Source organism: Trifolium pratense, linkage group LG2 (genome assembly GCF_020283565.1).
Source record: "Trifolium pratense cultivar HEN17-A07 linkage group LG2, ARS_RC_1.1, whole genome shotgun sequence".
Taxonomy (NCBI): Eukaryota; Viridiplantae; Streptophyta; class Magnoliopsida; order Fabales; family Fabaceae; genus Trifolium; species Trifolium pratense.
This window is the reverse complement of record NC_060060.1, coordinates 45,284,432-45,297,298: the sequence shown is the minus strand read 5'-3', so window position 1 is coordinate 45,297,298 and position 12,867 is coordinate 45,284,432. Positions and strand designations below refer to the sequence as shown.

Here is a 12,867-nt window from a genome sequence, read left to right as displayed (position 1 = left end):
TACTAACATAATACTCATTTTATTTATTTTAGGCACAACTTACCTAAAGCTCCATAAAGAAATTCTCATCTATTAATTACTCTAGTTAGCAGTTTAAGTCTAAACTCATAAATACCGAAATATTCAATTACGAAAGTTACACGCCACAATAAATAAATATTCTAATAATAAAAATTGGGATGTTACAGATACCATATGCTTCTTCCTATCCCAAAAAGCATTGGGATGTTCTGAGCATATTTCTTTTTCAAAACGTTGTTGTAATAGAATAATTTTGTCTTTTATATTTTTAGATTCTAATTAGCTTTCTATCCTTTTATATTGAATTTCTTTATTTAGCATATTAATATGTTTTTTCTTTTGAGAAATTAAATTAATTGTAGATGTAGAAAGATTTTGAACAGTATTTAAATCTTTAATTCTAGGTGCTTCAAAAAATCTAAATATAACTTCTCTTCCCAGAGCGTTTGAAGTGATAGCTTCATGAGAAACTGTAAAAGGGTATAATAATGAAAGAAACGGTGTTCCTAAAATAATATGTTGATGTATATTTTTAACTAATAAAAAATGAGTTTTATAACAAACATGATCTTTACAGATCTTAGCATCTGTTAATTTGTACTGAACTTGTAATTTATGGCCTCCTGCACCACTTAATCCTTGCAAAGTTTTTTCATAAAATTTTGTAGGTATTAATCCTTCTTGGATACAGTTCATGTCTGCACCCGAATCTATTAACGCTACTAGATCAAATCGCTGATCTTTAACAAGCAAAGTAATTGGACAAAGCCATTTATGTGTAATCATTCTATTTAAAGTGGCAATATAGGGGGGATCATCTATATCTTGCCTAATATTCGAAGTTCCAACTTCATTATTTATAATTTGTTTTCCTTTTAATTCTAAATATTTAACTTCTAATTCTAAATCTTTTACTTTTAATAAATCTATTTCTTGTTTCATGAGCGAGATTTCATTTTGTAAATCTTTAATAATTATTGGGGGGGGTAATAATAGGTTTAAATCTATTCATGATTTCTTTAAATTCTATTTTTTGAACTGTATTTTTGTTCTTTTCTTCACGATCTATCATGTTTTTAATTTGTAACATGAATTCTTCCTTTTGGGAAGATTCAGGCATATTCTTTAATATACTTATTAAGGTGGTAGCTTGATCACTAGTAATTACATTTATACTTTTAATACATTTATCGCAAGTGCATAATTCAACTCCTAAACAACAATCTTTTTCAGAACTAATTTCTGATTCGGAACTAGTTAGCACTTGATTAATGTCATCTTCTTCGTAAGAAGATTCTTCAGAACTAATGGATGAAGTATCATTTAACATAATATCTCTTAATACATTTATAAGATTTTCTTTTAACTGATCGCTGATATCTAATTTATGAATTTCGTTAATTTTTTGCTTAACACGGCAAGTTTTTGCATAATGACCAAAACGCCCACACTTAAAACATTTAATATCAGATTTATCATTCTGAAATGTTTTCTTCGGCACAAGTTATGGTGCATAAGCCATGTTTATGCACCGTGCATAAATACCCAAAATTGCTTAGCACACCCCCCAAATTTCTAGCGCACCCCCAGATTGCTTAGCGTACCCCCAAATTTTTAGGGGGTGCACTAGAAATCTGGGGGGTACGCTAGAAATTTGGGGGGTGTGCTAAGCAATTTGGGGGGTGCACAAAGCAATTTGAAGGGTGCATTAAGAAATTTTCATTATTTATGCACGGTGCATAAGGAAAAAGCTTATGCACCATAACCACTCCCGTTTTCTTCTTTACTTTAGATTTTTTATAAGATTTGTCTTCAGAGGGTTCTTTGTTTTTTCTATAATGGGTTTTTCGTTTTTTATAAGGTTTATAACTGTTAGAGGTTTTGGTGTAATTTTTTCTAGCCTTTTTACTAGGGGCTCTAATGGGCTCTATTCCAAATTGTTCACAAAAGGAACCTAATTCCCTTTTACTTTGAGTTACCTCAGATTTAATTTTATTTTGTATTTTAAAATCTGTACAAATTCCTATTCCTGTTTCTATAATTTGGCTAGATATTTGTCCAAAAGTTAATATAGAGTAAGGAATAACTCCGTTACTCTTAGCTTTAATAGCCATTCTAACCTTTTCTGCTAGTAATCTAGGTAATCCTGCTATAAATCGTTCTTTCCAATAATCAGCACCACCATCAGGTCTATTACATAATTTTGATAAAAACATGTCTTTATACCATCGATAATCACTCGTTGTAGGACAATAAAGGTTTGCTAATTGATCTGCAGCTCTATCCTGTATTTGAGTTGGATCTCCTACAAAGTGTTTGGTAATTGTATATAATAAAGTATTTACAGCATCTTCATCTCCTAAGACGCCTGTTGTTGGATCTAATTTTTTAGCTTCTAAGATAGCAAGTTTTTCCTCAGGACTAATTATATTATCCCACCATCCTTTTAATTGTCCAGTAAAACCAGTAATTATTAATATAGCAGCTTTTTTATCTGAATTTTCACCTATTGATTTAAAAGTTGTAGCTGCCATGGTCATTTCTTGAATGGTATTTAATATATTTTGTTCACTATGTCCATCTATGTTCCATTCTATAATTGAATTACCGCTGTAAGAGCTGGCAACCATGTCTCTAGCTTCTTCAAATTGAAGATCCGGAAAACTAGGTCTAGGATAATAGTTTCTTGTTTTTCCTTGGTAACCCATGTGTTTTCTAATTCTATTAATCTCAGAATTATCTTCATTCTTCTCTAATATATTTACTTGTGCTTTTGCTTTTCCCTTAATAGATAAATCAGATAATTTCTTCATAAGATTATCTACTAATTCATCTTTTCTAGGCCCTAACTTAACTTCGCTTAAATCCTTCTCAGGTACATTAATCAATTTGTATATAGGTCTTTGCGGATCTAAAGGAAAATCCTTGTAAGACTCTATTTTATTATTTGTAAGAGGAGTATGAGACATCTGAGTCTCTACTCTATCTAACTGATCCGCTATGGTGCTTAATATGGTATTTGAAAAATTTAGCTGAGACTGAACTTTTCCTATATCAGCATTTTCTGGTGATTTAAAGGGATAAGCTTCTAAGGGTATATTATGACTTTCTATCTTAATGGCTTCTAATGGAGGATGAACAGATTCAACAGTTTTATTGGTTAATGTTGTCCATTTTTTAGCAGTTTTTGTAGTAACATTCAAATAATTTGTTTGTATGAAAGGATTAATTATTTTTTGTTCTATACAATATTCTTCAAACCAAGTGAAGAAATAGACATTAATTCTTTTATTCCTAATATAGTCATAAAATCTTTTAAGATAATAAGCAGTTTGTATTTTTTCAAAAGTACCAAAGTACCAATCTCTTTTTTCTTTATTATAATCCGCTTCAAAGTCTTCTCTAATCCAAGTTTTATCTATTTCGAACTCTCCTTCTAATTCTATAACATTAAGAATTTGCGAGGCAGTAGGAGACATAGGAGGAGAATCATTTCTTCCCTCAGTTTCATAGATAGGTTGGGGAATATTAGGCGTAAAATCGACTCCTGCTAAATTAATATTAATGGTAGAATCTATAGATCTTCTAGAGCTTGTACTGGCTCTACTAATAGGTTCTTCAATCCTCATGGATTGACTTCTATTCATTCTGATCCTAATACTACCATCATTTTCTAATATAAATTGTCTAGGTTGTCTTGATTCTAATTTTGGGGGAGGCATTATATCCTGTAATATCCATTCTTCTGGTAATTTTTGTCTTAAGTCAGAAGCCTTTAATCTTTTTGGTGTAGTAATATTTGATCGTCTTAAATTAGCTTCAACAATAATGGTTTCGTTCTTCGGCGAACTTCTAATTGCTTTAAAATTGTAATTAATATTTGAAACTTTATATTTAATTCTATGACATACATCTATATTGGCAACTCCTTCATTAAATAAGTCATCCATACATTGAATATTAATTACTAATGATGTAGGTGTGAAACTATCTGTTAAGTTCATAGAGTAATTAGGATAACAGTTAAAATAAACTGGTCCATCATTTAAATTTGATTCAAGAATAGCTATTATAGATTCAGGAAACGTTTTAATTCTGCTTTCCCTTAATAGATAAATCAGATAATTTCTTCATAAGATTATCTACTAATTCATATATATATATATATATATAAAGTTAGCATAAAGTTTTAAAACAATATCGATTTCAGGAATAAAGATAATAAATCACAAGAATGAAATTTTATACACACCTCTGAGTAAATTAAGTCGAATTATGGTGAAGTTGTTAATATGAGACATTGAAATGTGGAATATATATTTTTTTAATAGATTTCAATATTGTTGAAGGTGTTATAGTATGAGAATATATATATATATATATATATATATATATATATGGGGTTTTCTAACTTAGACCCTAGTTAGGTCTAAGTTAGCAAGGTGCACCTTTTCAATTGGACCAAAATACCCATTCTTTTTAATTAATTAACCAAAATACCCATTAGTAGACGCAGATCCAGTGTCGCGCGCGTACCGAAGGACCATGGTTACAGACCGTTGATTTCCATCAGACAGCCAAGATCTGATCTCATCAAGACTGTCTGATCAATCAGACAGCCCAGATCATCCTGATCCATCAGATTCCAGCGCCTGCGCCACACTGGATTACAACCTGGAGAGAGAAAAATTTGCTTTTTAAAAGTAGGACACGTGTCACACAATGGTTGGCTGGGCGTGATTTTTGTTCATTTAATACTTTGAACTCAATTATTTCGTTGTAAATTAATTTTTTATTTTTTTATTTTTATACCAAAATTTATAATTTTTTTTTGTCTACAAATGGAGACTTGGTTCGTTTGATTTGGACACCGAAAAAAAAACGCAATTTTTCACTACCTTAATCTCATTTTTTGTCTACTAAATACGTTACTTGTGTGTTGTAATTTAACACGCACCACTCAACCAACTCACTGAAACCATTATACCAGGAAAATAGTAGATACTATTCTGGAACTTTTGGTATATTTTATGAAATTTTTGGAGACCTGAAACTATTTTTAGTTAATTAAATGAGATAAAACGGTAATTAAAAACTAATGTTTGCTTCTGAAACCATTTTACTGGTAGAATGGTTGCACATAGTTGTATTCTGAAACCATTTTACTGGTAGAATGGTTTCAATGAGTAATTTATTAATTGTGTTTGCTTCTGAAACCATTTATCTGGTACAATGGTTTCAGAGAGTTGTAATCTGAAACCATTTTGCTGGTAGAATGGTTTCAGTAAGTTGATTATTAGTTATTTGCTTCTGAAACCATTTAGCTTGTAGAATGGTTGCACATAGTTGTATTCTGAAACCATTTTACTGGTAGAATGGTTTCAGTGAGTAATTTATTAATTGTGTTTGCTTCTGAAACCATTTATCTGGTACAATGGTTTCAGAGAGTTGTAATCTGAAACCATTTTGCTGGTAGAATGGTTTCAGTGAGTTGATGTAAGGTAGTGAAAAATGAGATTAAGGTAGTGAAAAATTGGGTTTTTTTTCTGTGTCCAAATCAAACGAACCAAGTCTCTATTTGTAGAGAAAAAAAAATTATGAATTTTGGTATAAAAAAAATAAATAAAAAATTAATTTACAACGAAATAATTGAGTTCAAAGTATTAAATGGAAAAAAATCACGCCCAGCCAATCAGACAGAGACACGTGTCCTGCTTTTAAAAAGTAGATTCTTCTCTCTCCAGGGTGTAATCCAGTGTGGTGCACGCGCTGGAATCTGATGGATTCGGATGATCTGGGCTGTCTGATTGATCAGACTGTCTTGATGAGATCAGATCTTGGCTGTCTGATGGAAATCAACGGCCTGTAACCATGGTACTGCGGTACGCGCGCGACACTGGATCCGCGTCCATTGATGGTAATTTGGTTAATTAATTAAAAAGAATGGGTATTTTGGTCCAACTGAAAAGGTGCACCTTGCTAACTTAATTAATTAACCTTTTCAGTTGGGTCTAAGTTAGACAAAAAATGAGATTAAGGTAGTGAAAAATTGCGTTTTTTTTTCGGTGTCCAAATCAAACGAACCAAGTCTCTATTTGTAGACAAAAAAAAATTATGAATTTTGGTATAAAAATAACAAAATAAAAAATTAATTTACAACGAAATAATTGAGTTCAAAGTATTAAATGAACAAAAATCACGCCCAGCCAACCATTGTGTGACACGTGTCCTACTTTTAAAAAGCAAATTTTTCTCTCTCCAGGTTGTAATCCAGTGTGGCGCAGGCGCTGGAATCTGATGGATCAGGATGATCTGGGCTGTCTGATTGATCAGACAGTCTTGATGAGATCAGATTTTGGCTGTCTGATGGAAATCAACGGTCTGTAACCATGGTCATTCGGTACGCGCGCGACACTGGATCTGCGTCTACTAATGGGTATTTTGGTTAATTAATTAAAAAGAATGGGTATTTTGGTCCAATTGAAAAGGTGCACCTTGCTAACTTAGACCTAACTAGGGTCTAAGTTAGAAAACCCATATATATATATATATATATATATATATATATATATATATATATATATATATATATATATATATATATATAACTTTCCAAATCACACGTGATAATAACTTTCCAAATCTCACATGATAATTATTCTCTAAATTTATGATCCGGTAGAAAAAAAATAATTGATCAGGAAAGACATAAAAATATTTCGTGATCAATAATATAGTCAACAATAATTTTGATATGATATACTTTTAAAATTGATGGTGCTTATTAATTTTAATTACAATTGTAACCCACTTGGGTTGGTGCATTGGTATTGGCTTGGGACCTAGGAGTGTGCTCCTTTTGAGGTCTGAGGTTCGATTCTCTCTGACGCCAATTTGGGTGGGCTAATTTACCTTCTTCAAAAAAATATAAAAATAAAAAATATACAAGCCTATAATATAAAAAATTAAAAATTAAAAAATAAAAGCCTAAAATTTGGGTGGGCCAATTTGACTTGGGACCTAGAGTTTATGGTTTCCTTGTATACAGGCATATAATATAAAAAATAAAAAATATTTTATTTTCAATTAAATTTAACAAGTCTCTAAACAGTGAGTACTCCATTCCAATTGAAAATGAAACCCTAAATTGAAGCTCCGTTTGTTCCTCTCCATCATCGCTCAAATGTCATTCTTAAGGTTCACCTTTCGATCTTCTTCTTCTTCCATTTCTTACTTAAGGCGATTTTACTCTCACTCTCCATTTCATGTTAATAATGATGTTGATAATGCTGTTTCTTCATTCCATAGCATGCTTCGTATGAATCCAACCCCATCCATCGTACAATTTAACAAGATTTTAACTTATCTTGTTAAGACGAAACATTACCCCACTGCTATTTCCCTTTCTAACCAATTACAATTCAATGGAATTATGCCTAATGTTGTTACTTTCAATATATTGATCAATTGTTACTGCCACCTTCGTCAAATGTCTTTTGCCTTTTCTATATTAGCTAAGATTCTCAAGTTGGGTTATCAGCCCAATGTCATAACCTTAAATACTCTTATCAAAGGTCTGTGTTTCAACGATAAGGTGAAAGAAGCTCTGCATTTTCACGACCATGTGCTTGCACATGGATTTCACCTCGATCAAGTTAGCTACGGGACCTTGATCAATGGACTCTGTAAAATTGGGGAAACAAGAGCCGCCTTGCAAGTTCTAAGACAAATTGAAGGGAAATTGGTCAAGCCTAATGTGGTAATATACACCACAATTATTGACAGCCTGTGTAAAGATAAGCTTATAAGAGATGCTTACGATTTATATTCTGAAATGATTGCAAAGAATATTTCTCCTAATGTTTTCACTTACACTTCTCTAATATATGGATTTTGCATTGTTGGTCAATTGAAAGAAGCATTTGATTTGTTCCATGAAATGCCATTGAAAAACATCAACCCAGGTGTTTATACTTTTACTACACTGGTCGATGCTCTATGTAAAGAAGGAAAGGTGAAACAAGCTAAAAATGTGATAGCTGTGATGATGAAAGCAGGCGTGGAACCTAATGTTGCTACATACAGTTCATTAATGGATGGGTATTGCCTAATCAATGAAGTGAATAAGGCCAAAGATATATTTAACACTATGGCCCAAAGAGGAGTGATGCCCAATGTTAATTGCTATAGTGTCGTGATTAATGGGCTGTGTAAAATTAAAATGATGGATGAAGCCATGAATCTCTTCAAAGAAATGCAAAACAATAAGATTATTCCTAATACAGTAACTTACAGTTCTCTAATTGATGGTTTGTGCAAATCAGGGAGAATCTCTCATGCATGGAAACTTTTTGATCAAATGCATGATAGAGGTCAACCTGCTGATGTAATCACTTACAATTCCTTATTACATGCTCTATGTAAAAACCATCATGTTGACAAGGCAATTGCATTGGTCAAGAAAATTAAAATCCAAGGTATTCAACCAGATATGTTCACATACAGTATACTTATTGATGGACTATGCAAGGAAGGGAGACTTAGGAACGCACAAGAGATTTTTCAGGATCTTTTGATTAAAGGCTATAATGTAACAGTCCGGACATATAATATTATGATCAATGGTCTTTGTAAAGAGGGTTTGTTTGATGAAGTAAAGGCCTTGTTGTCAAATATGGAGGATAATGGTATCATTCCTAATGCTGTAACTTATGAAACTATTATTTGTGCTCTCTTTCATAAAGATGAGAATGAAAAGGCAGAGAAACTTCTTCGTGAAATGATTGCTAGAGGACTATTGTAACAGTAACTATAGGTAAGATGATTTCTCAATATATAATTGGTTATTTTGATGACAATTATGTAATTATTATGATTTATTTATTTTGTTAGTAGTTAGATATACAAAAGAAAAGGGGGGGACTACTCAGTGGTCTCACTATCCCTTTGATATTAATCAAAAGTCATTAATGGTCGATTCTTTCTTTTTTTGACACAGTTATCCTTTATATTTGCATTGTACTGTCAATCAGCTTCATGGTTGTTATCAGAATGTATCCTGCTCGAGTATCATAAGCAGTGGTGGTGAAGTTAAAGTGTGTTGGTCTGTTGTTAAGCTTCAGAGGTCGTTTTCTTGTCCTTAGTGTAGTAGTGGCAGACTTGCCTATGCAAGAAAAGCAGATTACAAAGGTGTTAACTAATAGAGGAAGGCTTTGAGTGTTGGGGCTGAATTGCACAGAGTGGCAGTAGCAAGGGTAAGTAGAGGCTTTTCGAAGGAAGGGTGTGATTGTATTGGGGGAGGCAACTTGGATAGTATGTTTCGAAACTTGGTAATTTCTTAAGTGTTGGTACATTGATAGATTGGTTACTGAGTTTTTAGTTTTGATTGCAATTGTACATTGAATGGCTGAACTCAGTGCCGTGTTGTAAGAGTGCATTTGGCTTCAGCCTGTTATGCTGAGACGATACTGCAAATTTATGCAGGTGGCAAGCATTTTAGAAATTGATGATCTATCTAGTACCTACTTTGATTGTTTTGAAGCACATATTGTGTTTAATCTTGTTTGTTGCGCTCTATCGGACCACTCAAGTTACGCTCTAGATGTTCATTCCTGAGTGTGGGTGGAGTGTGTTAAGAGTCTCACGTTATATAATATAAGGTCTGAAAATAATTTTATAATTGGGCTAGGACTGTTCAGTTCAGATAGATAACTAAACCGAACCATAACAATGGTTCAGAAGAACTGAACCGAAATGCTATAGTCTTCCTCCGAACCGAACTGAACCGGATTAATGGTTCGGTGAACCAGTTCTTAATTTCGAACCGAACTGTTGTCATACAATTTTTTTCCAAACCAAACTGTATTTTTTGGGTGAACCGAACTGTGTTTAAGACATCCTTATGTTGCTAGTAATAATGTAACATCATATTTAAAGCTTTACCACAAGATGTATTCTGGCCTTCTATGATGCTTGAATTTCATTTGGACTGTAACTCTATTCTATTTTAGCCGACTGTGAAGTTTATCATGCAAATATATTCACAAAGCTGCCATATTCTGTGAGCTCAGGTTCTCTCCATATGCAAGTTTTTGGTATGTTTACTAACTCTTCCTTTGTTTCAGGCTCAAAGCGATGAAATAATACTATGTTATTTTAGAATATTTTTTGTCCCTAAATCTAAAAAAATGAGGTGAAAAATATCTGGATAAAAGTCAAATTTTCTCCTTCTTTCGAATAGACACATCACACTTGATAGTTACTTGTGAATACAAAGGCTGGTGAACTATGCAATAGGTAACTATCACACTTTAGATTTAATTAAAAGTCATGTGTTGTTATGTTCATTTTGTTATTATAATGGTAGCAACCGGTGATTTTTTTTTTTATTCTTGACATAATTATACTTTTTTCCCAATGTATTGTCTATTTTCATCGTATGACTGTAATGATATTTTCATCCATGTGGCTGAAATTATTGATTCATTCCTGCTATATTAATCGTAGCTTTTTCAAAGGTTATGGTTGTAATTATTTCAGGAATGTGTAGTCTATAGAGATAATCTTGAATATACTTATAGGGGATTCTGTTTGAATCGGAAGGGGAAACTCTGGGTGTATTTAGTGTTCACATTAATGTTGTTGTTTACCTGAAAAGAGTCATTCATAGGCATAGAAAATTCAACATTAGCCTAGAATCGTACGTTGTCATATAAGATAACATGATTTGTTTCAACAATATTGATTTGCTCTCCACGGGGCATCCTATTTTTTTGTGATTATAGTCTTGCTGTTGGCTTGATTAGTTACTGCATGGACTCCTTATTTCTAAAGTAAGTTAAATTATCTTCCTTTACCTTTTTTGTGTTGTATATTTGGTTTGTATCAATCACTAGATTTGATTATAGTGTCTGTAACTGTAATATTTGGTCGAGTTTGCATGGTGTGGATGATGTACCTTGGAATTTAAAAGGCTGTGGAAGGCGGAGGAACAGGGGCAGCGAAGAAGATGGGGGTAGAGCGTGAGCAGGCTGATTCAGTTGAGTCTGAGGAAGAGCGTTAATTAAGGCTTTCAGAGTTTTGAAATGTGGTAGAAACATTTAAAGTTTTTCATGCTACTGTGACAAGTTAGCTATTGTCACAACCATAGATAAATTTGTGATTGGTATCTAAGATTATCTAGTTGTTACTTCTCAAAGTAAGAATTGTAGTTTTTCACTTGGCAATATACTGCAATTTTGGCCTTGCAGCAACTCAGATTCAAGCTTGTCAAATGATTTGTTAGAGAATATTGAAAATCAGATACAAGAGATGTCATAGAAGATTTATTTGATAATGGAATTCCAAACAATCTGGTGACTAAAATAATATACAGCTTCATAGTTATTATGAGCACTTGAGGTGTGTTGTTATGTTCATTTTGATCTTATAATGGTGTCAATGAGTTGGTTCTTTTTTGTCTTGACATAGTTATCCTTTATTTTTGTAATGTATTGTTGATCAACTTCATTTACTTTTAAGGGTGTTTTCATTCATTCCTCATTTTAGTGAGTCAAATCACAAACCGATTTAAGAAGATAGGAGCTTTGAAAGTTAATGTTCCTGTTGTATATGGTTTATTCATTCAGTGTTGAAATGAAGCAATAAGACTATACAAGTCTGCATATAAATATGTAGTTGATAAACAACCTTGTTATAACTTATAAGAGGAAAAACAAAGACATGATGTAAGCAAGCTTTGAAATTTATACAATGTGAGTTAATTTAATGTTTAGATAATTTTTTTTTTTTTGATAATGAATGTTTAAATAATTGAATACACCACAAGTTTAATAAATTTTTTCCACATTTATCTTGATAATGGAAGAAATGGAAACAAAAGAAAATGGAGAGGATCCGAACTGGTATTATCCTAGCATTTATAAATTGTAGAAAAATAAAAAAAATAAGGGTCATGTTAACTTGTGCCCTAAAAGGAATGATTTGTTAGTCATTAGTTTTTACAATTGTAGAAACATTTATGCACACCCTTGCCATCATAAGATTGTATTTGGCTGATCGGTAAAGCAGCGCATTTGGTGATTATAGTGTCCCGAGTTCGATTATTTGGCTTAACTACACATTTGGTTCTTTTTTAGATTTTAATTTGGTCTCTTACGTTTAAAAAGTATCAATTTGGTTCCTTACGTTTATTTTAAGTTTCAAGTTAGTCCTTTCCGTCAATTTTGTCACATGTTCCAGTCAATTTGCATATGTGGACTGACACATGACACCTGGACACACTGACACGTGTACTGTTCAAACGGTGTTAGTGGCAAAACTAACGGAAATGACTAACTTGAAACTTAAAATAAACGTTAGGGATAAAATTGATACTTTTTAAACGTAAGAGACCAAATTGAAACCTAAAATAAACGTAAGAGACCAAAATGTGTAGTTAAGCCTATAAATTTTCAAAATATATAATATTAGAGAAATCAAATTGTGGGATTCATAGTGATGTTATAATAAGTACAAAATTTACTTTTTTATCGATGTCCTTACCATTGAGCTAAACTTACGATGATATATTTTAACGAGTATAAAATTTATCATTCAAATTGAAAATTTATATCATATATATAATTCATGTAAAATGTATAAAAATTTAAAATCATTTGGTATATTTGACATGTTATTAAGACTCACAAAAATTAACAATTTATATATTTTTAGCCCATGATAGAAGGAAAAAAAAAATCATACTAAATTGCGGCCCTCCCCAACAATTTAGTCTAGCTCCACCATTGGGGGATAGTGTCTAAGTCCAAGGTAGGAAATATCTAAGGCTCAAAGAATGCTTACAAA

The 12,867-nt window shown here is 32.2% G+C and overlaps 1 protein-coding gene across 1 annotated transcript; it reads left to right on the top strand.

Moving 5' to 3' along the window:
- The first annotated feature begins 7,115 nt into the window (after positions 1-7,115).
- Positions 7,116-11,966, top strand: LOC123911264 (pentatricopeptide repeat-containing protein At1g62910-like). The gene is made up of 2 exons (XM_045962646.1): positions 7,116-8,836; positions 9,020-11,966. The coding sequence occupies exon 1, from the start codon at positions 7,205-7,207 to the stop codon at positions 8,822-8,824; it is 1,620 nt and encodes a 539-aa protein (XP_045818602.1). The 5' UTR covers positions 7,116-7,204; the 3' UTR covers positions 8,825-8,836; positions 9,020-11,966.
- Positions 11,967-12,867: the final 901 nt, after the last annotated feature.